General features: G+C 36.5%; 1 protein-coding gene across 1 annotated transcript in view; it reads right to left on the minus strand.

Moving 5' to 3' along the window:
* Window positions 1-27,728, minus strand: part of LOC113077767 (receptor-type tyrosine-protein phosphatase T-like) — a gene marked incomplete at its 3' end in the record, with an annotated part of 103,980 nt that overhangs the window by 36,704 nt on the left and 39,548 nt on the right. The window contains exon 2 of the mRNA XM_026250033.1: window positions 19,360-19,485. Within this exon, the coding sequence (XP_026105818.1) occupies window positions 19,360-19,485 (126 nt within the window). The remainder of the gene's footprint in view (window positions 1-19,359; window positions 19,486-27,728) is intronic.

The following is a 27,728-nucleotide window of genomic DNA, read 5'->3' on the forward strand; positions in this document are numbered from 1 at the left end:
ATATGCATTAATCCACAAATGACTTGAGCTGTTAACATTTTTAACGTGGCTGACACTCCCTCTGAGACATCATAGGGTCAGTTAGAATATTTTGAAGCATCGAAAATACATTTTGGTCCAAAAATAGCAAAAACTATGACTTTATTCAGCATTGTCTTCTCTTCCGTGTCTCTTGTGAGAGAGTTAAAAACAAAGCAGTTTAGTGATATCCGGTTCGCGAACGAATAAAGATGAAACTGGATCTTTTTGAACCAGTTCACCAAATCGAACTGAATCGTTTTAAACTGTTTCCAATTCGCATTAATCCACAAATGACTCAAGCTGTTAACTTTTTTAATGTGTCTGACACTCCCTCTGAGTTCAAACAAACCAATATCCCGGAGTAATTCATTTACTCAAACAGTACACTGACTGAACTGCTGTGAAGAGAGAACTGAAGATGAACACCAAGCCGAGCCAGATAATGAACAATAGGCTGACTCGTTCACGAGTCAAGAACCGTTTCTGTCAGACGCGTCCGATTCGTGAACTGAGGAGCTGATGATACTGCACATGTGTGATTCAGAGTGTCTGAACCGAACTGATTCTTTTGGTGATTGATTCTGAACTGATTCTGTGCTAGAGTTATGAGCGCGGGTAAACTGAAAGCTTGAATCAAGGGCAATCATCGACAATGATGCCATTAAGTCGAGTGCAAAAGAACTGGTGAACCGTTTCCTTCAATCGGTTTATTGAATCGAACTGTCCGAAAGAAGTACTGGTGATCCGAAAACTGATGCAACTGGTTCTTGACTCGAGAACGAGTCAGTCTATTGTTCGTTATCTGGCTCGGCTGGTGTTCATCTTCAGTTCTCTCTTCACAGCAGTTCAGTCAGTGTACTGTTTGAGAACATGAATTACTCCGGGATATTGGTTTGTTTGAACTCAGAGACACATTAAAAAAGTTAACAGCTTGAGTCATTTGTGGATTAATGCGAATTGGAAACCGTTTAAAACGATTCAGTTCGATTTGGTGAACTGGTTCAAAAAGATCCAGTTACATCGTTATTCGTTCGCGAACTGGATATCACTATACTGCTTTGTTTTTAACTCTCTCACAAGAGACACGGAAGAGAAGACAATGCTGAATAAAGTCATAGTTTTTGCTATTTTTGGACCAAAATATATTTTCGATGCTTCAAAATATTCTTACTGACCATCTGTTGTCACATGGACTACTTTGATTATGTTTTTCTTACCTTTCTGGAGATGGACAGTATACCATACACACATCTTCAATGGAGGGACTAAGAGCTCTCGGACTAAATCTAAAATATCTAACTGTGTCCCGAAGATAAACGGAGGTCTCACGGGTTTGGAACAACATGAGGGTAAGTTATTAATGACATAATTTTGCTAATTGGGTTGAACTATCCCTTTAACCACTTCCGCTTCCATATAAATGTAAACTATGATATAAATTCATCAGCATGCATTGATTAATAACATCTTGTTGAAAAAAAAAAAAAAAAAAAAACATTGTTCTTGTGCGACCAACTGAGAAAGTCAGTCGCAAAAGAGCAATCAGAGGGAAGAATTAGTCTTGAGCCCCGAATTGCCCAGCTCCCCCTGTCAATGATCTAACACCCCATCAGCACCTGCATTCAAAATTCTCTGGCATCACCCCTGAATTTAAATTTCCTTTATTTTAAACATCTTTGATATCTATATACACATTCTTTAAGTGAAAAGAAAGCTGATCTACAGTCTGTTGCAAAAAAAGACAAGCCACGCTGAAACTCATACAATAGTGTATAAAAGTATAAATAAGAGCCAAAAAACAAAGGGTAAAGAAGATTCTCTTGCCTAAAGGGTGGCATCATGATTACTTAGTAGAGTGTATTCGTCAGTGAAAAGGAAGTACACTTGACATGGAATCAGTGTGTAGGATAGGGGATAATGGCCTACAACTGGAACATTGCCCAGTGCTCTGTTCTGCTTCAGTAGTGGCATGGAGAGTATCACAAGCCTGGGGTTTACAGGACTTCAGTGCGCACACACACACACACACACACACACACACGCCACACACACACACACACACGCACACACATGCACACACACGCGCATAATACAATGTTTCAACTGGAACCTTACACTTTGTTGGACACGCGGCATCATAAAATTGACAAGAGATAAAAACATTGTGTGTAGTGATATCGATCCAGACATGTTCACACACAAGCACGCACACACACACACACACACACACACTTCACACATCTCTTTAAAAGCCTCTCTGTCTCCCTCACACAAATACACGTGTGTCCTTTATTAATGTCAACAGACACGCGCCGTGGTGTAAACACCAACAAAGCACTAGATTTTAGCTGGTTGCTGTGTGTTGGATGTGCCTGGGATCATCTAATGATGAGGTCACAGACACCAACACAATAAAAACTTCAGCTGAGAAACATTGGTATGGACAACTGAAAACAACAGCCCAAAAGATAATGTTAATGCTCAGAGCTTGCTCTTTCATGTCGCATGAGATTTTAAGATGTTTAAACATGGTCTGAGATGTTTCTTTTGGTCTGGATTGTTTTTAATCCATATTGATGGATCATGTGAAACATCTGAGAAGCATCCATCCACTGATCCTGACTCCATCTTGAGAAACAGTTGAGATAGCAGGTAGATCTCATTTGAGATTCTTCTACTGGTATACGTTGCAGTACTTTTCTACTAGGAAAAAATTTAAGAGCTTGTAAAACAAAAAAAAGAAAAGAAAAAAAAAAGAGTCCGTTTTTAAAATCAAAACATTTGTACAACTGAAAAAGATTGAGACAGAAGCAATATTTTGATTATTTGCCATCACATTAGCTAATTTTAGATTGTGACAGAACAAATAGGACAAAAGGGGAAAAAAAGAAGCAGGCCCTTTCATACCAGAGGCTATCTATCATTAAAAACCCTACTGGGTATAAAAATATCCCTGAGCAACAAAACTGTCATTGGTCCTGTAGGCTTGTCATTTATCAAACTCTGGCCAATTGTTGTGAGGCCAGGAGGGAAAATGGGAATTCTGGGAGACATTTATCCTGTTTTGGGGCAGGATGCTGTTTTTATCTCTTTCTTTTTTTCTTCCTCTGGTTTGATGTTAGTGATTTCTCTTCACAGGTATCTAGAGTGAGAATGGTAAACCCAAGGGAAAATACGACACCAGCTGAACTTACGCTATCCAATCTTTCAGTAGCTCATGCACTTTCTAGCTTGTGAAAAGAACAATAGTAGAGGTTGAAGGCAATGACAGGAGCGTCACATTCAAAAGTTATGGGTTACATTATTGCGTTACTCCTTAAAGAGAGTACATAACTTCAGCTTCAGTAATTGATAATCAAGTTTCACTTGCAGGGCTGATTTGGTGTTAGGTGTACTTGAGTGTCCTACTACTACTTAATGAAAAAAAGAGACTGTATTTGTTCTAAGTACATTTACAACTTTTCATTTAGCAGATGCTTTTATCCATAACATTTGACAAATGAAGAAGATCACAAGCAATCTGTCATAAGTCAAAAATAATAGTACTAAAAAAATACACAAGATTTATGCTCTTCAGACATAATTAGATCTTGAACAGTGATGTAGTTCTCAGCAAACACACGTTATTTTGTCCTTTCCTGACTCTTGAGGATGAGAACACTCATCTTGTCTCTTCTGCTCACATAAATACAAACACACATATAATCAGTGATTAAATACAAGAGGAAAGGTGGCTGAATGCAATTGTAACCCCAACAACATCTCGATGTGTTCAGTGGTACATTATGGCTTGTTAAAAATCAAATGAATTACAGAAAGGCAGTTTTTTTTTAAATAAAGCAATAAAAAAAAAAATATTGATTAAAATAAAGCTGAATCAAATCAAATGTAAATATTAGATGATATATATATCAACTGCTTTTTTTATAGTAATATAAAATGTTGAACAGTAACAGTTCATTTAAATTGTAATAATATTTCATAAGTTTTTACTATATTTTTGATCAAATAAATGCAGCCTTGGTGAGAATAAGAAACTTTCAAAAGCTCTATTAATCCTACCGACCCCAAACTTTGAATGGTGGTAAATGATGATATATATGTTTTCAAGGCTGCTAAAGACTATTTATGGTCAGAACATTTTTTTCACCTGCCACCAGGCAAATTCAATTCAAGAAGTAATGTTACATATCTTGTTATTTCCAGCAGTTGATCTGAATACATAATATAACTTGAAATGTTACCCAACATTGGTCTAAAGAGCTGAGCATTACAATGGAAACCACAAATCAAAGGCACAATTTACTTTCTTTCTCTTGCACATTTCTGTATCTTTACATTTGATTGATTTTTTAAATGTGGCTTATGATAAATTGCTTGTGATGTTCCTTATTTGTAAGTCGCTTTGGATAAGAGTGTCTGCTGAATGAATAAATGTAAATGATTAATGTGTGTACAGTGGATACATGACGCCTGATTGGGAGATAGATTTCCTCCTGCCATCCATCTCGCTCCTGCCACTTCCATTCAAAACTCAAATCTCCAGGCTTGATGCTAAATTTCCACCATCTCATAATTAAAGGAGCTTTCAGGGGTCAATTCAGGTGTCTCTATAGCTGAAGGGAAAATAGCGGCTGCATGTCCAAATGTAATATTTAGAGTGCATTAGCCTGTCCAGGTGATTTCCATCAAACACATGCATGACGACACACAGATTCACTGTTCTATACAAAACAACAAACAGAAGAAATTTAAGTCTAATATAACTCGTGTAAGACAGCATTCTATGTCTAGTTAACAATCCATAAGTGATCAAATCATGACCTTAATTAGCTAAAGGCTCCAGCAGGCATCTCTCATGAAGAATGCACATAACCACGACTCTAATGACATTCTGTCAGGAAGCTTGGAGGAACGGTGAGCGAGAGGTGGTGCAAGATACACTCACACATTGAGATAAATCACCTGTCTGCCTTAAACAAATGCACACCCATAATAAATATCAATATTGCAGATTTATGCTCTTCAGACAAAATTAGATCCTGAACAGTGATGTAATTCTCAGCAAACACACGTTATTTTGTCCTTTACTGACTCTTGAGGATGAGAACACTCATTTTTGTCTCCTCTGCTCACATAATCAGAAACACACGTATAATCAGTGATTAAATACAGGAGGAAAGGTGGCTGAATGAACCGTAATCTCAACAACATCATAATGTATTTAAGATATTAAAGCTATATTAAAGCTAAACAGAAAAAAATACAATAAATAATATATATATATATATATATATATATATATATATATATATATATATATATATATATATATATATATATATATATATATACATATATATATATATATATATATATATATATATATATATATGTAATGCAATTATGAAAGCAAATATCTAAACTAAAATCAAAAGAAAAATGGAAACACTAAAATAAAAGCAAAAATAAAATCAAAATACTAATAAATGCTATGATAATATAAATGATAGAAAAATAACACTACCTAGAGATTAACATCAATATAAAATGTCATTCACAACCTAATTCTGTAATATATTTCAAAAGCAGGTGCTGTGGTGCTTTAGGAGAAGTCACGTTTGGGTATAAAATGCTCATTTTTCACCATCCTGATAGTTCAAATCAAGATATGTACTACTTTGTTTTTCTCTAGTTGAACATCTATTTTTATTTTACAGAACTTTGCTATTTTATAGAACTAAAAGGTATTGCAAATGCCATTTCATGTTGACATGATTTCCAGACCACTGTAACGTGAACTCAGAAGAACAGGCAATAAAGACCATAAACAAAGATGTATTCTCTCCTCTTATCAAACATCTTTGTCTCTCAGGTTAGCTTGACATACTCCCAGACTTATCATTTTCAACATTTAGGAGATTTGAGGATTGAGCTGACAGGGGAAGTTGAAAAAATAAATAAATAAATAAATAAAAAACAGGGACAGCCAGCCCTTAGCGAAAAGGTGTGGTGGTTTTATAAAAAACAAAAAACACACATTTTCCACATCGCCTGGATTTGACATAGTGGAGATAGAAGTAATAAGCACTCACCCACTCTCTCTCTCTCTCTCTCCATCACTATAACCAGAGCGGGAATGAGAAAGAGAAAAGAGATGAATTCGGTTGTATTTGTAAAAAAGTAGGTCAAATGACACTTTATCTTTGATAGAGGGGAGGAAAGAGAATGGAAGTGATAGGGAGTACTGACAGACCACATGTGGCATGTGACCAATGAAGGCTTCTTGCAGTAGATGCACCGCACTTATTTCCTTTAAATAACCCACGAGAGCCTCAATTTGCTCAAATCAAAAGAAACTGAAAATAATAACTGTTTCTAGATCAACTTTTCTTGTGCACCACCAAAACAGTGTTACAGAGGATTTAGCAAAATCCTTGTTTATGCTCAGATTTTATCACAAAAAACAAAAAACAAAACAAAAAAACACATTTTTAATGCAGTATTCGAAGTAGCTGGAACAACAAAACAGAGATTTTAATGACAGCACTGTATCAACAACATTAGTTTGCGAAAATGCTGTTTACTCAATTAAGCACAAACATGTTGGTGGTAACCAAACCAGATGGATTGCAATAAAATAACATTAATCCAATAATTATGTTAAAAGCTGAGGTCTTCTTGTTAATCAGATTAAATCACAAGAAATTCCACATGCAAAATACTTCAAAATTCAAGGTTTAACCTCCAAAGATAACAATGCCTTTACAGAGTCCGCCAAATCAATGTTAAAAAGTCACTAGAAATGTAGAAACAATTTTCATTCTAAAATTGTTAGTGAATTTCACTAATAATTAGAAAGAAACAGCCAGCAACACATTGAATTAAACATGTTTTTTTTTTTTTTTTTTAAGTAGAAAACTGGTAAAAGTGAGTTTTCCAACTTCTAGATTGGATTCTAAAAGGTGTTTTTTTCTGCAGTGAAAAAGTAATTGATGGAACAAGTAATTGTATTATGGAGAGAAAAAAAAAACATGCAATATTATAGTACACCAAGACAGGCTAAAAACTGCAATGGGGCACATATATGAGCATTGGATGGTGAAATGTATTCTAGAGAAAAGTTCATTTAAGATCTGAGACATATGGAATGAGTCATTTTCTGCAAAATATCAAAGATGGCATCTCAGTCTTTCCCTGAAGGCTGCAAGCTTCCCAAACGCAGACATTACTGTGAAATGAGAATGATTCAAAGCACGCCGAGGCAGTTGACCTTAAGCTAACACAACAAATGTGCTTAACAGAGAGAGAGAGAAAGAGAGAGAGATAGAGGTAAAAAAAAAGATGGGGAGGGGTGGGGGTGTGGGGCAGATGCATAATTGTCCCCAAGGTAGCAGCAAAAGTGAAATCTGTTGTTGATTTGGCAGAAGAAAAGGTCAGTGCTTTCAGAGGGTCTATTCAATATCGCCCATACACCCAAGCCTGGTGGTTTTGGACAGCCACTCTGGAATCAAGCTTTCAGATGAGCCTCCATTGTTCCCAGGGTTGGAGAGAAATGCTCCGTCAACAAAGGCCACGCCAGGGTCTGATTGCAAGGAGGACAAAAAGAGCATTCACCCGGAACCACCATATTATATCTGCTGATAAGCAATGGTTACAGTCTAAATGCACACGTGAACCAACACACTGAGAAGAAGATAACAGGGCTGGCTAACAAAATGTTAATGCAGGACAAAGGCTTACGATAAATGACTTGTAGCAAGCCCTATAGAATGAGTTTTGTGTTGTGATATAGAAAAAAGCCCACAAAGAACAGAGATCTAAGGGCAAAATAAATGCTCCTTTTAGCTGGAAACACTCTTTCTGTGCTTTGAACTCCTATAATGAAGTTGTAATACTATTGGCAAGACTTTCGGAGGGTGTCCCTTTCTCTGGCAAAACATCTGCCGAGTTTGATTGTTTTGTTTGGCCCTCCCAGCTTTCTGTACTACAAGCACAACTACACTAGTACACACTCGCACACACAATTTACACATAATAGGCACTTAAAAGCCTTGTGGCTGTCCTATAATGAATAGTCATTAAGCATTACATTAGGAGGCAGTAAGCGAGACATAACAACAGGTGCAGAACACGAACAGCCTAATACTCTTAGCAATGATGAGATGAGATTGATGACCGTACATCAGTTGAATTCCATAATAATGTACCAATTTGGCTTTCAGCTAATTAATTACAAGAATTGATGGATTTTTGTCAAAAGTTGTTCATACACAAAGTACACAGTCCAGATGATCTCACAGATGTACTAGCGAAATAACAACATCATATTTTACACCAAATTTAAAAGAATAACATTGAAATAAATTTTTTTTTTTTTACATCGGAAAAAATACTTTTTTTAAGTCAGTTCAATTTCACATAATGCGGTAATGTAAAACTGGGAATTTCCCTTTTCAATTTTACATTAATGCAATGCATCCAGACAATTTTCATTACATTAGATACATGTAATCTTTATTGTTCTGAAAATATTTATTTCTTTTGATTTTCGGCATGAGTTATTTTATTTATCCTTTATTTTACCAGGAGAGTCCCAATGAGACATAAAATCTCTTCTTGCAGGGAGTCCTGGGAGTTATGACCCAGACAGTTTGTACGTTTCAACTAGGACTGCGCCATTTGGGGGGAAAAAATATGTGTGTGTGTGTGTATATGACTAATAAAAATTATAATGATGATTATTATAAAAAAAAGAGAGAAATATACAATTAAACTATAAGATACCAAAAAAGATATTAAAATAGATGTGAAAATAAAGTCAATGTAATCTTACTTACTACAAATTACACAATTTGAACTCTTGCTACTTTCTTTAGATTGTTGGGGTTATATATGAAGCAGACACAATATCATCAAAGGTACTGTGTCTAAGGTACATATTGGCAGTTGCTAACTAACACTTCCTAAGACCACTGATAAGGCCTTTGCCATATACCGGACCCAAACTTTGTTGGCGTAGAGACAGAGGTAACTACACTTCAGCTCAAGGATCAGTATAGATCTGCTGGGTTCAACTGTTGAGAGTCGAGGCTCTCTTGCGGTATTTAATTTCAGCTGTAAAGTGGCCCTCTCATCGCCCGGAGCTCTGCTGTCTGCTTCACAATCTGTAGAGAGAGACAAAAGAACATCTCTTCTCTCTCTCATTCTCTCTCTGTCTCTCGTTTTTATTCCCGCTCTCATTAAGTATGCCTCGCAGTGCCTCATATGTCACCCTGCATTTATTAAGTCTCCATCAAATTAATTATGCCCTTCTCTCTGCCAGCCCAATGTAATCTTTCTGGTCACATTATTTCAGATTAAACTATTCCAGTGAAGAAATGGCTCCCATGAATGAAATTTGGTGGAACATAAGGTGCATTGTCTCATAAAATCGTTTCAAACAGATGTAATGTGAAGAGAGTTAACTGATTTGGTGAGGAGTATTTACTGAATTGTGATAGTATGCTAATGAACATGAGGTGAAAAATCCTACACAAAAATCTGCAAAATCCTTTGCCCTATGCAAACTGTTTACATACGTATAGGGAGCGGTTGTACTGAATATACATTTACATTTATTTATTAATTTATCTGACGCTTTTATCCAAAGCGACTTACAAATGAGGACAGTGGAAGCAATCAAAAACAACAAAAAGAGCAATGAAATATAAGTGCTATAACAAGTCTCAGTTAGGTTAACACAGTAATAATAATAGTAATAGTGAATAGTAATAATATACACAGGACCAGCCAAACTATGAAAAAAGTGCGACTTATAGTCCGTAAAATACGGTAATAACTTTGTAACTTTTTATAATTCAATAACATTGGCTACTTTTAAAAGTAACATTACACAGTATTTTGAATAGAAAAACTGAAACTGTCGATGGCAGATGTGTGTGATTCATCATCCACGTCTGCAAAACCCGAAAATTTTGCAAACCACTGTTTCGCTTAATTACAGTGCAGAATATTTTGATATAAAATATAAAAATTTGATATAAAGAGTTTCCCCAATTTTCGACCAATGATTTCCTGTGACATCTCCAGTCATTTTATTTAGAGGACAATTTCTAGATATGAACTAAATATCTGAGCATTAGTAGAAAAAATTCACATCTATATTTATTATTGAAGTCTCAATTACTTTTTGTGGCTTTTCTAGGCCTGGAAATCACACATTTAAAATATCCATGAAACACCTTTATATCTCTGACATGAACTTCCGTGTTGTCACATCTTTTGATTAATACATTTCCATGACTTTTCCAGTCATTTATAAAAAATAAAAAAAGGAATAGATTTAAAATACTCCATTTACAAAAAGAGAATAAATGGGAAAATCTTAAGTGACTACATAATTTCTGTTATTTTAGCACAATAATATACTGGATATATAGAATATATTAATATTATATTATGTTAATTTTCTAGGCCAACAAAACTTTTTCACTGCAGGTTTTCAAATATTATCTTCTTTAAAGGGGTCATGAAATGAGAAACCAAATTTGCCTTGATCTTTTGGAATATAAGAGGTCTTTGTACCATTAAAACGTCCTGCAAGTTTCATAGCTTAAGACGTCCTCCCCATTGTAAACGAGACATTTATTTAATCAAGCTCTAAATACAGCTCTTTCTGGATCCATGGTAAGAAGTGACGTCACGGTGCGAAGTGACGTTCCAACCATTTGCATATGACCGCCTCCAGCACAAGACAACTACGCTCATTTCGGATCGTTGTCGAGCCACGCGCCTCACAAGTGTTCAGTCGACGGACAGCGAGTGGGTCTGTGTACAGGAAAATTACAATGCCATGCAGATGTGCTGTTCCTGGCTGTGGACAAACAACATCTTTGAATACGCTGCCGAAAGATCCTGACGTCAGGGAAAATGTAGAATTGTCATTTAAGGGTATTTACAGTATTACTTTTAATCACTGGCTAATATAAACACATTTGTATAAGAGAATCTTCAAAATATGTTGCCTTTCTAGTAGGCCTACATGTAATAGAAGATTAAAAATGTTGCCTTATCAATGCTGCATCTTCAAATATGGCCTGTGCATGCATTTTTGTCCGTGGTACACCCTATCATTTCATTGAAATTAGGTAAATAATGTTAAACTGTTAGCATATTAAGCTATAGAATAATTATGCAACAATAATCCTTTTTCAAGTGTCTCCGGTTACATTTTTTTTTATTAATTCAAAATAGTTTCACTTTCAGTGTGGAAACGGGCTGATCCAGTCTTCGTTGTTGTGGTGATGGTTCATTTTCCTCTGATTCCTCATCTGATTCCGGCTCAAACATATAAGGTTTTATCATTGCAAGAGCCATCGCTTTGAATGCATCAGCCGCTACTAAACAGTTACGCTCAATCCGCAAATGTTCCGTCAAATGTCGTTAGCCAATCATAACAGTGGGCGTTAACACTGAACTCTTAAAGGGGAAACAACCCAAAAACAGACTGTTTGAATCAAAGGATGAGAAACAGGGTGGGAAAATGTCATAAGTCACTACATTTTAAAAGGTTTTTTTTTTTTTTTTTTTTTACTATAGTAATACTATAATTGCACCTAGGGGACCGTAATAATAAAATTTAAAAAAACCATGTCATGACCCCTTTAAATATGCTGCCCTATGTACACATAGATATTACATGTCTGCAGAACTCCCATACAAAATATTAGTTATTGATTAGCTAACTGTTACGTAACAAATAAAATTGTATTACATACTGATTAGTTAACACATCGTCCTTAGTAATTACCAGTAGTGAGTTAAGTGTTAATGAAAAATTACCTGTTAGTTCCTCAATAATTCCTTATTAGTTATGCAGTAAGTAAGAAACCGTATTCTAAAGTGTCTAAACTCCTTCATCCTGACACAGAAATGATTACTAAAAGGATTACTAAACAGAGGAGATGAGAACATGAGTGATATGGGGACGATGAAAATGAAAAAAAATGAGGGATAAGGGAAGGATGGAAAGATGAAGCATTTCACTTTGTGGAGCACTGTATGAGGGGAAAGACACTGCGTGTTTCTGACAGGCGATCACAGGGCCTTCAAGTCCGCAAGTCTGCAAATTCAACAACACAGGGACACATACGCATAAACGTTCAATGCTGCAATTGTTTTAAGCCACACAGAAACTAATGCAAAGTGAATTTAGGCTCCCAACCTTCAAGAAACTGAAGGGTGAACAGGTCAGTTCATTAAATCAAAATGTCCTAATTTTGATTTATTAAAGCAATCACATCATTAGGAATTAGGTTTTTGGTAATCCTAAAGGATAAAAGAGTTCACTTTCTATAACAACATATTGCAAGCTGTTTAAAAAGTCTAAACCTAAAAGCAGAATCTAAACTGAACCTATTAAAACTAAACAGCAAAATCAACTCTAATTCAACTGTAAAATAAAACTGACATCAGAAACCCAAAGCATTAGCATATATGACCATCCACCTTTCCATGCCACCACTAGTCACCTTAATTTATATCCCTTTATAGAATACAGATTCACTTCACAGTAATACAGAGGAAAAGAACAGAATCAATGATGCAAACGTCTTCAAATATGAGACACATTAAAATTCAGCTGTAATCCAGCTCTAATAAAGACAACAGCATCATATTTTAGCTCAAGTCAGTTTGGTGTTGAAAAACTGTGCAAAAAGTTAATTCCGAAACACTTGTTCAATTTAGCTATTAGTATAGCAATTAGCTATTAGCTAGTAGCTATTAGTAGAAGTAGAACTAGACTACAGAATACAAAAGTGTAATTATTTAGTTTGATTCAGTGTCATTATTCACTTCATTTTTCACCCAATGTCTATTAGGTGATCATAAAGCTATCCTATTTAAATCCTAAATCATGCTTAGATGAGGAGGGAGACGAGAACAAGCAACCAACCGAAGCAGGCATGGACAAAAAGCATTGTGTTTTCCCACCGAATGCTTTTGTCCTGTTAATCACAAGCTCCGATTCCTGACCTGACCTGAGCCGCCTGGCAGCATTCTATCCCACCGAGTGAGTGTGAGCGTGTGTGTGAGTCTGCAAGTGTGAATGCATCACTGGGAGTGTGTCCATCGAGGCATGTAAACCAGAGCTGAGACATGTAAGTCAGCAGAGGGGCCGATCGAGGCTTTAATGAAAGCAGCGTGTCAGCGGAAGGTGCGACGAATTCGAGAGACATGGGAGGGAGAAACAGAATAAGCGATAGGGAAGATGGAGGTAGAGGGAGAAGGGAAAAGTGGAGGTCTCTTAGCAGTCGGGTCCCCAGTGTGAGAGCGTGATTCCAGCAGCTCGTGGCAGGAGACTCTTAGATGCTGGAGCTTTGCTTTATTCTAGGCTGGATATCAGTAAACAAGACTGATGTGTGTTGGGATAGGCTGCTAAACACACTTCTGCACTCTTCATCATCGTTTTCGTTCTGTCCTTTTCTGTTTATCACTCAGTTTCTGTCTATTGTCTCTTTTGGTCTGTCAATCTTTCTAACTCATTCATGGCAGTATACTCTACTGGATACCCAACTTCCTTTATTCTCTATATCTGTCTCTTTGTAGCATTGTAACATCACAGTCACTGTAGTTTAATGTTCAAAACCACCAACTCAGTTTTTTTCTAAATGACCAGATAAGCCTTTATTATCACTCTAAAAATGGCAGAATGTCACTAATGTCTTAAGGCCTGTTCACACCAAAGACTGTCTATAAAGATATTGAGATATAGTTCTAAAAATGAGTACACATTACAGCTAAAATGATAAAGGCAAAGAAAAACAATATCATTGGAAACACTTTCAGAATTTTATTTTAACAGCTGATGAACCGGCCAATCAGAATCAATCCTGCTATAAGAAGCTTGAGAATTTAAAGCAGCAGATGAGAATATGCCTGGAATAAACAGACAGTATCGTCTGCTGATGTGGACTCTAATAAAGTTATATTTATAGTTATCTTTACAGTTATCGTCTTGGAGTAAACTGGCCTTAACACAATGAAGCCTGTTATGCAAGCCTGTTGTGGGGAAGTCGTGGCCTAATGTTTAGAGAGTTTGACTCCTAACCCTATGGTTGTGGGTCTGAATTTTTGGCCAGCAATACCACGACTGAGGTGCCGTGAACCCACAACTGCTCCCAGGGCGCCCACAGCATAACTGGCTGCCCACTGCTCCGAGTGTGTGTTCACGGATGGGTTAAATGCAGAGCATGAATTCTGAGTATGGGTCACCATACTTGGCTGTATGTCACGTCACTTTCACTCATACCATTACTTCCGGCTAAATTTTGCAAGTAGGGCTGCACGGTTTGGAGAAAAAAAAATCTAACCGCATGTTTAAATAAAATTTTAAATGCAATAAAAAAAGCAATAATTATAATAATAATAACAATGTATCGTTATTAAATATACATATGGATTTAAAAATATTACATATATTGTATTATTGAAAATAAATAATAAATAATATATTTTAAAAATATTTTAAAAAATCTGTGCATTTATGAAAAATATTTATAGCCAAGCAAACTGAGGCACTGATGTCAGCTCTTTCTAATAAAACTTAGAAAATATAAATTTTAGTGAATCTGTTCACTTTGACATTTCATTGAGATGCACAAGTTAATTAAAACTGTAAATAATATAATAATATCAGTTATATAAATGAATGTGTTTTCTAGATATATTAGGGGTATTTTGTGAAAAAATCTGTTCAAATCTTTTAGCTTAATAAGGATTCTCATTGTTCTTGTCTTATTGCAGAAAATATTAAATTAATTCATTAGCTTGTAGTGTAACATGACTACAGTTTAACTACTTGAAATTATGAGTACCTTGTCTTGAAGCTTCCCACAACACTGGATTTTATACGTGTCTATATGATTAAGTGCATGGGTAAGTGGGTATATGCAAGTGCTTGCCTTAAGCTCCTTCCCTGTCAATTTCATTTCAATCGCAACCTTTTCTGCCCCACTTTCTAATCTTAGCGGAAAGAAATCAGACAAACAATCAAGCACTGCTGCCCATGAGGACCCTCAAATCATCAAAAAGAACAAAAAAAGATGAAAACGCGAAAATGAAAGACTAGAAATGCCATTTATCCCCGTCAACCATCTGTAACATGCACATTTATGCAATACTGCCCTGGCAACCTATAATTCAGAACTCAATTACCATTCCTAAAGGTGCACACTATGCACAGGGACATTGGACACCCAAGTGGACGCATGCACAAAATCATTGGTCATGATTAAATGATAGCTCTTTGGATTGCCACTGATTTGTTGACAGCTACGGCCAATCAGAGGAGAAAAATAGTAGGACCAATATCAAACATGAGAAACAGAGGGAGAGCAAGAGCTTTCATCTGTCCATCAAAGACAGTGTAACACATCTGAAAATTAACAGCCTCTTTGATTTCATTAAGTCCATAAAGATTTCAAAACGTTTTATAAATCAAACAAATCGCTAAGCTATGAACTCAAAGTCTAGGCCATTCAAAAAGATACTTTGCTTTTCCTTCAAAAAAACAAACCAGTCACCCTAAATCTAAAAATACCCAGATAGAACTGTCTTAAACAGAAAGTAATAGTTCACCCAAAAATTAACATTTGTTTAAAATGTACTTGTCTTTAGGCCATTCAAGATTATCTAATCTTTATCAGAATAGATCAATGCTTGCTTATCAATAGATCTACTGCAGTAAATGGGTGCCGTAAGAATGAGAATCCAAACAGCTGATAAAAACATCACAACAATCCACAAGTAGTCCACATCACTCCGGTCCTTCAGTTAATGCCTTGTGAAGCTGGATGTCTGTAAGAAACAAATTCATCAAACAACTCTTGTTTCCGGCTAAAATACAAGTCCTTTATTCATAATTTAGCTTTTCTCAGCAAATAAGACATATCATCTGAATCAGGAGAGAAATATGCACAGATCAAGCATAGTTTACAAGCAAAAACTGTCCAAAACAGTTCTAAACATTATTTTAGTGAATTTTGATGCGAAAGGGCAATAGAGGATGGACTTGTTACTGGAGACATCTACACTTACATCTTGCATGGCCTGAGGGTGCATTTTCTGCAAATTTTCTTTTTTCGGTGAAATAATCCTTTAAAGGGATACCCCCCCCCCCAAAAAAGAACCTTTCAAAATAACTTGTGCGTTTTACTACCCAAAATCAGATGTGTTTGGGAACAAGTTTGACTACCTAACTAAAAGTACGTGCACACATTCCCTCAATTAGCATTTTGAAGTGTGGCATCGGAGGGATGATGGGTCTCTTCTCCGAGTGCAATAAGAGTGTGTGCACCTGGCCACAACATCTCAGTCACAGATGTATTTTCCCTGGCAGAGCTCGTCTCTGAAGCCCACAGAGAGCAGCAGTAATGAGAGGGATGGACTGTATTGATGCTAGTGACCCGCGGTCCACAGAGGAATAAAACGAAACAGTGGCGACTGACAGGCTTCATTACACATCCTGTAAGAACACATTTAGGTGCCCTCATCCCCACCTGAGTCTCCTTTCTCTCTCTAACTTCCACCTTTTCTTGCTCTGCCCATAGAGAAAATAAAACACAAATAAGACCTCCTTATTAATACATGAGACTAAATGGAAAGCAAGGGAGACATGTGCTTAAATCTTATGTTTCTCAGAGTTTTCTTCTTGTTAAAATTTCCTAATCTCACACTCTTGCCAAGATGCCATGGCCAATATCAACTAAAACGTTTACTGCACATCAACAACGGTCTCATTTGTGTCTATTTTTATTTATCCTAAATAATTTTAGGAACAATTTTCAGAGATGAAGTTATTACTGAAATAAAACTTAAATCAGAACCAAATTAATTATTTAAGGCTGTTCTTAAATGATATATTATATTATATTATATTATATTATATTATATTATATTATATTATATTATATTATATTATATTATATTATATTATATTATATTATATTATATTATATATAGTATCTCAAATCCATCATCATAGAATGCTCTACATGCTCTACAATGGCAGCAATCTGAATAAAACTTATCACGCAAAAAAGCACACTTCAAAAAACCCTAACTGAGAACTCCATTAGGTCTCCTGAGCTATGAAAGAGCAACCTCTGAGCAATGCAATTCTCCTGTGGGTACATTCTTCAATTACTCCTTTTCATCAGGTCTTTTGCATCCTGGGTGTAATTCACTGAACACTGTATTAAGTGCCGCCTACAATCAGAGAGAAGAGGCTGATATCTGTGCGTTTCCACAGGGTTTAATGACAGAAGGATCATGCCGCAGCCCAATTTCCTCCCCTGATTAGACAATCAGATCCTGATGACATCAACATGCACAGATGGCGCTTCTTCAGCCGTTTATTTATTAATGAGTGCTTGTGTATTTTTATCAGATGGGGCCTGATGCTAGTACCCCCAATAGAGAAACATTACTAGACTTTGATGTTTTCAGCTGGATTTTGTTTGATGCTGTTGATGACCCCGTTTCCCTAAAACAGAGCATCTCAAATGGCTTTGCTCCAGGACCCAGATTTGACTTTGGACACCAAGTGACGACTCAACACTGTAATCTAATCAGGCATGATGCAATAAAGCATCATAAAGCCAATAAATCTGTTTTAAACAATATTAAAATTATTAATTAAAGAATAATTAATATAAAGAATAAGAAGAAAGGCCAATATTCAAGCTCTTAAAGCAAAAAATATTTCTCTGAACCACAACAGCTGTTAAGAACAATTGCCTTAAATAACCACCATCACCTTCTGAAAAACCATCATCCAATTCTGGGAAAAGTGCTTTCACTACAGCAATCTAAAACTTCTTTAGTGCCTTGAAGGAGTACACCCTCCAAAATTGTCATTTATAAGGATGTAGCATCTTTCCAATGGAGTGTCTTGAAGCCGGAGTGCTTTGGTGTCACATGTAGTGTGTAGGGAGCAAAGAGGGTTAAATAAGCTGGCGGGGGGAGACACAGTTGTGTAGCTGACTCTATTGTCTTTAAGGGGGCTGTGAGTCAGAGGTTGTTGAGCGCTGCAGGAGATGGCTGAGTGAGAGTGACAGCGAACTTGATTGCCATTTGTCTCACTGTGAAAGACTGCCTCGCTTCCAAGATAGAAGGACAGAGAGAGAAAGAGACAGACTTCAAGACAGACGGGAGGCTAGAGTGCCTTTTCCATATAACAAAAGTCCAACAGAGAGAAGAATAAGGGGGGGAAATCATGAACAAATTGAGAGGCTGAGATATGACTGAAGGACATGGATCTTGAGAACTGCTGAAAGATAGCAGATGGAAAAGAAGCTGATCACCCAAAAATGAAAATGGACTTTATTTTCTCACTATTATACTTTTCCAAATGATACTTAAAGAAGAAATGCTGAAGCATTTTTTTCCCCCCATACAATATCAAATGACAATATCTGTCAATCTATAAAAGGAGAAAAACATACTATAAAACTACATTAAACTTTGTTTGGTCTGTTTCTCACAAATGGCTTTAGAAGACTTTGAACATATGCAAAAATCTTCATAAAGTGCAACAGTGTCTGCACACTTTTTTAGCAGCCTTAGTTTCCAGTCATTTTTTCCATAGGGATTTTTAGTTGTTGTTGTTAAAGAGCTATAAGCCATGTGCCAATCTAAGCAGCTTGAGGTGAATCACATTACAAACCTTTTTTTCTTTTATGAGGGAAAAAACTATAATCCCATGAAGCTTTGCAAATGATCTATTTTAATTAAAAATCGCATGCAAATTTAAAGATAAGATGTTCATTGTGTTTAGTGAAACTATATATTTGGTGTTTATTGCAAAATATACAAGTATTATTCTCTGACTGGTGGAAATGACTTTGCAGAATCATGGGTAATTTAGTTTTTCCACCAGAAGTTCCATCATTAAACACAAGTTTAAATAATGCTGACTGATGGCTACAACACAAGCATACACTATATATTTGATTAACAACCTCGTAGCTCACAGCAGGTCTGTCTTTAAAGGTTTTATGAGATATTATTAAAAATCAATTACCCTTAGAAGAAAATAAATGAGATTTTTACTTCCAGAACCTGACCGTTGTACTCTACAGTGCACTTTAATGGTGTTTTATGTCCGTTTGGACACATGCTCCATGGAAAAAAAATGACAGCACACAAGTATGGAATGACATTAATGACAGAATAAAAAAAAATTAGTGAACTATTCCTTTAAAAATTCCTCAACAGAAGGGAAAGAGAGAATGAAAACAGGAAAGAGTGAGTCATGGAGGTGTAATTCCGTACCTGTGGGAACGGCCGCGTCCATGGAGGGTCTCTCCCAGGTGTTGACTTGCTCCCAGGCGAAGCCATTAGTCCCCAACGCCACGCTGTAGCCGCAATTACTGTAGTGCTCTTCAAACGAACAGCTGCCTACAGAACACACGCGAGAGAGAAGAGGGGAAGATGGCATATGTCAACATGATTAAGCCACGGAGTGCCATCATTACTTCATCTTCACTAAAAACATGATTTTCCACCGCATTAAGCTTTATGCTAGCCGGGAGCTAAGGATTAGAAAGCCAGGATGAAATAGCACTAATTAAATATACTTGTTTTTACACTACTTCTTGTATCGTAGCTTTGAGAGGGGGGTTATTTAAGCAGTAAGGTGCAAGAGCCCGTGCTGTGCTGTGAATATAAACATGACTAAATGGCCATTACTATTTATGACGTTTAGTGACGTGACAATACAGCACAGCCTTGACTTAATGTTTTATGAAATAGTTACAACATAATAAAATAAACCACAGATTTTTATTAAAATAATATAAATTATAAAGCAAATTAATAAAATACATAGTCTCTGAACATTTAAATTATAACGTTTTTATTCATAAATAATATTTATACATCAACTTAATTTTGACAGGTGCAGTATTTTCTGATTGAAATTACCAATGAAAACAAAAAACAAAAAAGCAGTTCAGACATATTCTGATAATAGTTTATCATAAAAATATTTTGTGAAACTATCATGAAAAAATCTTTAAAGCTTTTATGCATGCAAAAATTCTTTATTATAATTTTAGCTTTGTTTTTGAGGCAAAATGTAATCAAAAATTAATTCTGAGATTGTTTTGTGCCTCTACAATAGCCGATGAACAGGTTTTCAAATAAAATTCCTAAACTACTATTACTGGAATACTTTATTTGACCAATCAGCACATTGCATATAACGATCCATTTTACACATATGTATTTATATTTCCCTTTTCCTTTCAGGCTATTTTCGTTCCTGAATCTTTACAGAGTGGGCTGAAGGTGTCAGACAGCCTTATTCGATTGGACGTTACTTTCTGTACCACCCAAGACGGAAATCGCTTTGGTTTGTGTGCATGTTAAGAGCTCAGATTCAACATGATGAAACTTCTGCCTGCAGGATACTTACATTTACATTTCTGCATATTTCAAGGACCAAATATTCATTGCCGTTTTAATTTGCCCCTACGTATTAAGCTACACAAGAGAATTAAAATGCAACAAAAATAATTAATTTGCCATGAGTGCCTCAAGGCGATGAATCCTACAATACCAGCAAGACTCGCAAACCACATCAAAGGTATTCTCAAAGAAATTGCACAACCACAAAAAAAACAATAATAGTCAAATATTCAGAATTTTCCAGAGGGAGCGATCAGATAGCCTCGTGATATGTTGAAGGAAATAATGAACCAGTCAAAGACGTGATTTTGTGGAAGACGTCTGCCCGCTGGGGTTCAGTAAGACAGCAGCAGAAGAAGAAATGAGGTCTCCAGTAGTTTATTGGTTCCTCATTGCCTTTGAAGTGAGCACACATTCATACTGCCACCCTGCTGGTCCCCGGCCTATGCTGGGAAAAGATGACGTTTTCATAATCGGAATCAAAAAGTGTCAAACAATTAGCACAGCATTGGTTTTTGTTCTGAATTTTGGGTTTGTTGAGGGGTGTTTAGGGATTCATACACATTTGAATTCACGGAATAGCACTGCATCACTGATAGCATCTAAAGTTAAAAAGCCTTTTACATCAACTTTAGAGATCTACAAAGACTTTTGGAAACCTCTTTTAAAGTCTGTCACAAAGTTTGGGAGTTTACTCTAACAAGTGACAGAGTTAAAACTCAAACACAAATCCAAGGACTCGGAGGAGAAACTTTCACTGTAAAGATCTCTTGAAATGGCACATTTGTTTATAAATGAAACTGAAATGGTTCTAAAATTATTAAAATTATTTGCTATATTTGTATGGTGCACGAAAGCTCAAAAAGTATTAATTCAATTGTTTAGAAATCACAATATACTAATGACAAAATAGTTTACTGCATTAAAAATGTTAATGGCATTAAACATTTAAGATTATATTATTAAAAACCCAATAAATTCCATGAACTCTATGTCCTATGAACCGCCACAGATTATTAAATCATTTATATCTAACAAGGTTTACGTTTTATACTATCTGCTGTCAGCAGTGTCTATTCAAATAAATGGAAATGTATAAAAATGTGCTTGAACCACACTTCACATCCAAATACTTACAAGACATCACATAACACACACAAATATAAAACAGGCATTAGTTCTTCATGTCTCCTCTAATTAATATTGCCTACCAATTTGATCCATTATTGATAAGTTGCCCCACACCAGACAAGCAGCAGTTTCCAATCTCATCAGCGGTAGACATGGCAGAAGTACGAGCTCGACTCATCCCTCACATCTGCTGCTCACGCCTCCACACCTCTCACAGCTCACTGGCATATGCCCTACCGCTGGCACGCTGTCAATACGATGTTTATCGCATCTAGCGATCGTGCAGCCCTATCAGGAAGAACTTGATGAACTTGGAGATGATGTCACAGAGCAGGAAAGGAAGAAGCGGGATTTGGGGTGGATGGGTAACATCTGCTAGATTAACAGAAGGGTATGTTTACACGCTGAAAACTAACTGGCGTGTACACAACCAGAGGTTTCACGGTCTTTAGTGCAACATGAACAAATACATCTTATAATTGCCACTAATTTACTTTCAAAATATAATAAACAGACAGAAACAACAGAGCGACAGACAGAATGAGAGAATGATAGACCAACAGGCAAAAAGAAAGACAGAATAAGAGAATAATATAACAATAGACATAACGATAGAATGATAAAACGACAAGCAGAACGATAGAATGATAGAGATGATAGAACAGACAGACAGATAGAATTCCATGAACTAACTACTGAAATGAGAGTATAGATTTCTTCCTTTAAAGAGATATTAGTTAATAGATACTGATGTTGCGTTCATGTTTGAGAGTTTAACTGTATTAGTCACAAGCATACGCTGACTTTCTTGGCCCTCACCAGCGGCATTTCCAGTCGAGCAAACAAATAGTTGGTTTGAAACTAAAGTGATTATGTCCACCCCACTGAGCAAAGATTACAGCTCAGATATCTTTTGTTAAAGTGCTGTTTAATATCTCTTCGTCTGTATATGGTTTACTTTCTGCTCCAAGCCACATTCAAATCCATCCACCACAGATACACATGACAAGTAGTGACAAGTATAGAAAGAAATCCAAATGTTGAAAACAAAAACACTGTTTTAATGTCCTCAATATCATGTTCTATCCTGTTTGTCTTTTGTTAAATCCATAACTAACAAAAGGCAGCTCCTAATGACATCATCCTTCAGGAAAACTGTTTGCATTTAGATTCTTATTTTTAAGTTTCTATCCAGTTGTAGAAATACTACCTCAAAAATAAGCATATTCATTTTATAAAATGTCACAGAGTTCAAAATGTAATTCAGAACAAGATCCAAAAATTTTTCCGTCAATATTATTGATAGCAAGAGAGGGCTGCTGTTGTGATTATGGAGTTCATGGAGAAAACTAACCCCACTCCTCAGAAGCGGGTAGCTCCAATCAGATCAGACGAGAGCATGAACCAGGAACAAGCAAGCCAATTTAATCCATGAAACACACATACACACACACACACTCATTTTAAAGGCAACCTTGCACGGCTTGTCGCTCTGAATTAAGTAAGAGCGATCTGACACGAACATACACTGAGAAAGGAAACTCCACATCACACGCTCACTTGTTTCCCGTCTCCAAACACCTTTTAGCACACAAACACGCACGGCCGCTCTCCAGCGAGTTTGTCACTCATTCAATGTAGCAGCTCCGTCAATCTGAGCTAATGCAACTTTTTCCACCTCGCCTGCTGCCTTTAACCTTGTCCGCTCGGGCCACAGAACTATTGTGTGTTGCAAATCTCTCCCATCCATCATATGTGCTACAAGTGCAGCCGTGCCTGCTGGACGGACACTGATTTCCTATTTTAAATCACAACAGAAGTATAAAGAGGTGCCAGTCCACCCACACTTGAGCAGATAAAATTTACCACCCTACCCGACGCCAGCTTTCTAATTGTTCCTAACTCATTCATACGTCCCCATATATCAGCTGTACACAGCTCATCGATTCCTTCATTTAGTACACACTGCACCCACACAAAGACAGCAGAACTCGGGTTCTCCAAGAACAGTTATCCAACAGACATTCACACTTCCTCCAGCGCGAGTGGGAAGTGTTGTGTCGCTCAAGTAGGTTTTCGCACCTTTAAAAACACTACTTGGATTATGGGGTTCGGTACCCTGCCCCGCTCCCATGGATCCACACGTTGCGCGACTCGCTAAAAATTACATTTTACACCTATGATTGCAACACTCTGGAGTTAAATATCAGTGCTAGAAAAGCAGTTTTGACCGGACCTTCAATGCCAAACCACTTTCCCCCATAGACCAGGTGAATATACAACATGCTTTTGTCAAAAACACAATTCTCACCTTTTACAATACCCTGGAGTTCTGCTGACAAATGCTGTTTGTTCCTTTACAGTGCTTTAGTGATGTATAATTAATCAGAATTTATCAGTTGCCATACGTATGTTTTTTTTTTTTAAACTCGATTAGTGGTACTAGTTGACTAGCCTAACTTGAATAGCTTGTTCTGATCCGCTAAGCATAAGCCGAGATGAATATTATTATTCAGATATTATTCTCACTCTCCCACTGGGCTGAATAGGCCTGATTCTTTACCTCAAAGGCTCATGTTAAATCTCTTTCTCCAGGTTCCTCCGAAGAAAATGATCTATAATACAATATTTGACATACAGGGTCAGGATACCTTCTCTACAAAGAACAGTCACATTTACCTTTGTTTGCCAAATTTTTGTGCAGTCATTTCGGGTATTTTTGTATCAGGGCAAAAGACTTCCCTATGCAGACTTCACATCGGGTTCGGTTGGACATGTGAATAGGCTGCTTATAATAGGCATTTGCTGAAATTTTGCAAATGTGGCAACACTTATATAGACAGTTGCTCTGATTTTCAATGTGGTTACTACTGTGTTCTTGGTGTTTTTATACTGAACCAAGTTGCAATAGTATGTCTGATTGTATAGGAAAATAATAGCACATGCAATTTGAGGTATCATTAAAGGAGCTATGCGGAGGTTTTTACTTAAAAAAATCTACATCATTTGTACATGTATGAGCCAACCATGATGTAAAAAAAAAAAGAATGACACCTCGACTGTCCACCACGGTTGCCTCTATCAGCCTGTAGGCTCAATTGTGTGTGGAGGATTCGGGCCCGAATTGGCGCGAAAATTCACAAAATGTGATGTCATGCGCGTTCTAGTCTACTTGGGCTTGGGCACGCCAGCCATTATAGTAAGCAGCGGCAATAGTGTTTTCAGATGGACTCTGTGGATGGAAAGAAGTGACCAGCCTCCGGCAGCACAATTCAGACACCCACGGACACTCCTCGTAAGTTAAAGCATGCGCACTGAGAACGAGCATGAGACTGACTGCAGTTCCTCTAACGGCCATTGGTGTCAGTAACGGTTAGAAATTTCAGAACCTACGCAATGCTCCTTTAATGTCTGAAGCATAAATGGTATGAGAAGGTGATGCTTGCCTATGAGAAAATGCCATTAATGAATGTTTCCTGCATAAATCCCTGTTACTTTTTTCTTGGTTATTTGCCTTTGTCAGACTTTACAGCTCACTTTTTCACCTCATTTTATGGAGTTTCCCCTGCAGACAGACAGAATCACAGTCTCAATACTGTATGTCCTTGCAAGTTCATTATTTTTTTCCCCTCCACAGAGGCCAAGTGGAGGTTGGCAGCCGAAACAGCAGAATTCACACACAGGGAAGGCAGAGCCGCTTCAGGTAACTCCGAATACACCTCAGGAGACTCTCACTCTGATTAAAAATGACAAATGTAACAGTGCTGCACTTTAGCTCTTAAAATTTTGCCATTAAAAATTATTAGCTGCCCCAAACTGCATGTCCTGCAGTTTTTCTTCCCTTAAAAAAATGATTACTAGAGAAATGAAAGCTCTTTGGGGCAGTAAAACACGTCTGCGTGTGCAACTCTAAATAACTGTTTCTGCTGCTTTGGATGGGTTGTAAATAAAAAATGTCCTCATGCTCTCTCGCTCGTCCCGAGGCAGACAATGAGAGAACATACATGCACACGACACCAAATATCCTCACAAACTTCAAATGTCATGTGTTATGATCATACTAAATATTCTTCTACAAAATGACTAAAATCATGATTTGGTAGTGTAAATGTTATGAGTATCAAGTGTCAAATTTCACCATAAAATCAACATGAACACAATGAATTTTCAAGAATAGTCTATTTTAAGGTATTGCATTGTATAATTCATTTCATGACAATCAAGCACATTATCCCCCACATTTTCCGTAATATACTTTCTGTAAATAATTACAATTTTCTTGTAATAAAATTTTTCTGCTTACATGTTCATTACCGTACATTATGTCTTTTAATTTAACTTTATTTACAGTAAAAATTACTACAATTCTGTTTATTTAAATCAACATAAAACAAATACTACAATAAATATTTCAAAATGTTTAAATAATAGATCTCTATATTTTTGCATTACAGTATGAAAGAATGAAAGAATTTATAAACATATGGAAGAAAAACATAATAGTCCTATAACCATCAAATAAAATAAACCATATTAAACATTTAATATATAAATATGTAATGATTATTACTATATTTTTTTTATATTCAATTTTATACAATTATTTATTTTATATATTTTAGACAGCAGAAGAAGGTTTTTATTATGGAGTCGCTCACACAAACACACACCCTCATTCACACAGCAGCTTTAATATGTCAGTACATTGCCATCCATCTTTGTCTGTTTCTATCAAATCAACTGCCATAGCTGGCTTATATGCACACACACACACACACACACACACAAACACGCCAGAGGAATACACGCTTCAAAGAGCTGTTAAACTTCCCATTTAAGGGTTTTCAGCCCTGGAGTTTTAGGGTATATGAGGTCATACTACACACACTCACATGCAAACACACTGTCCGACACCAGTGTTTTCAACTTTTCTTTGTCTTATGCATTTGAAGAAACCCAAAGTATTTGCCGTTTGGTACTTGGACATGAATGATTCCTCAAACCATGAATCCTATCGGGGAGAAAATATCAGGTGAACAAAAATCCCACTGAATTGCACTGAATGTAAAAATTTAAATAATGATACAATAAGGAATTGAAACATCATAATTACTATAATCAGATCAATAGGCTACATACGGGTATAATTAAAAAACACCAATCATATATACCAATACATCATACATTCCTGCTGTCAATCCATTTCTCTGTCTGTAGTAACCCTTAACCTTTTTCTGCAGCTCTCTACGGACATCCCGACCTCAGAGCACTATCTACGGCAGTGCAACAGTGCTCTGAAACCCCTGCACTCTGTACAAACCATAATGGATCTCTATGTCTGAAAACCACAAACATATAGTGAGTGTTTTCAGCACTGCGGTTTATTAGGTTTTAACGTCATGCTGAAGCTTCAGGGTCATACATGCCTCTTGGGGCATTTTCACCCAGGGAGATGCTAGTTATGTGTGAGACATGCTCGACAAAACAAAAACAAAACAAAAAACACTGAAGTGGCAGAGCAAAACTCTGAAAGACAGTGGAGACATGAAAATATTGAGAGCGTTTTAGGAGGAACACTAAAAGCATTGTCAAAGTGCACTTCAAAGTGCCCTTCTGCACAGGGTTTGAACTGAACACGCTCATTTGAAATGCTCCCGGGACCCAGGCTGTCAAAACCCGAGAGTGTGAAATACTAGAAAGGGTAAAAAAAAGTTGAAGTGCTGAGTGAGAAATGAATGTCAGACATCTTCACCTGCATGACTGTTCTGAAGTAAAGCTCATAGCTTAATTGTGAAATTTACAACAGGTTTTGCATTACAAGGTGTAATATGTTGCAGTTCATAGTGCAATAATTTAACCGTTCTTTCATGCAGAGGTGCAAAGATTAAGGTTCATCCAAAAAATATCTTTGTGCACCACATAAAAGCATTTTCCTTGAAAAACGAGCTTTGAATCAAGGCAGAAAAAGCACCATAAAATAGTCCATATGATTTATTTGCTATATTACTGGCATACAACCAGTTTTTGTGAATACAACTGATTTTCCAATGAAAATCTCCCCTTTCTTCAAATTTAGTTACAAATTGTGCCTCAACATCATG

This window comes from Carassius auratus, unplaced genomic scaffold (genome assembly GCF_003368295.1).
Source record: "Carassius auratus strain Wakin unplaced genomic scaffold, ASM336829v1 scaf_tig00023216, whole genome shotgun sequence".
Lineage (NCBI taxonomy): Eukaryota > Metazoa > Chordata > Actinopteri > Cypriniformes > Cyprinidae > Carassius > Carassius auratus.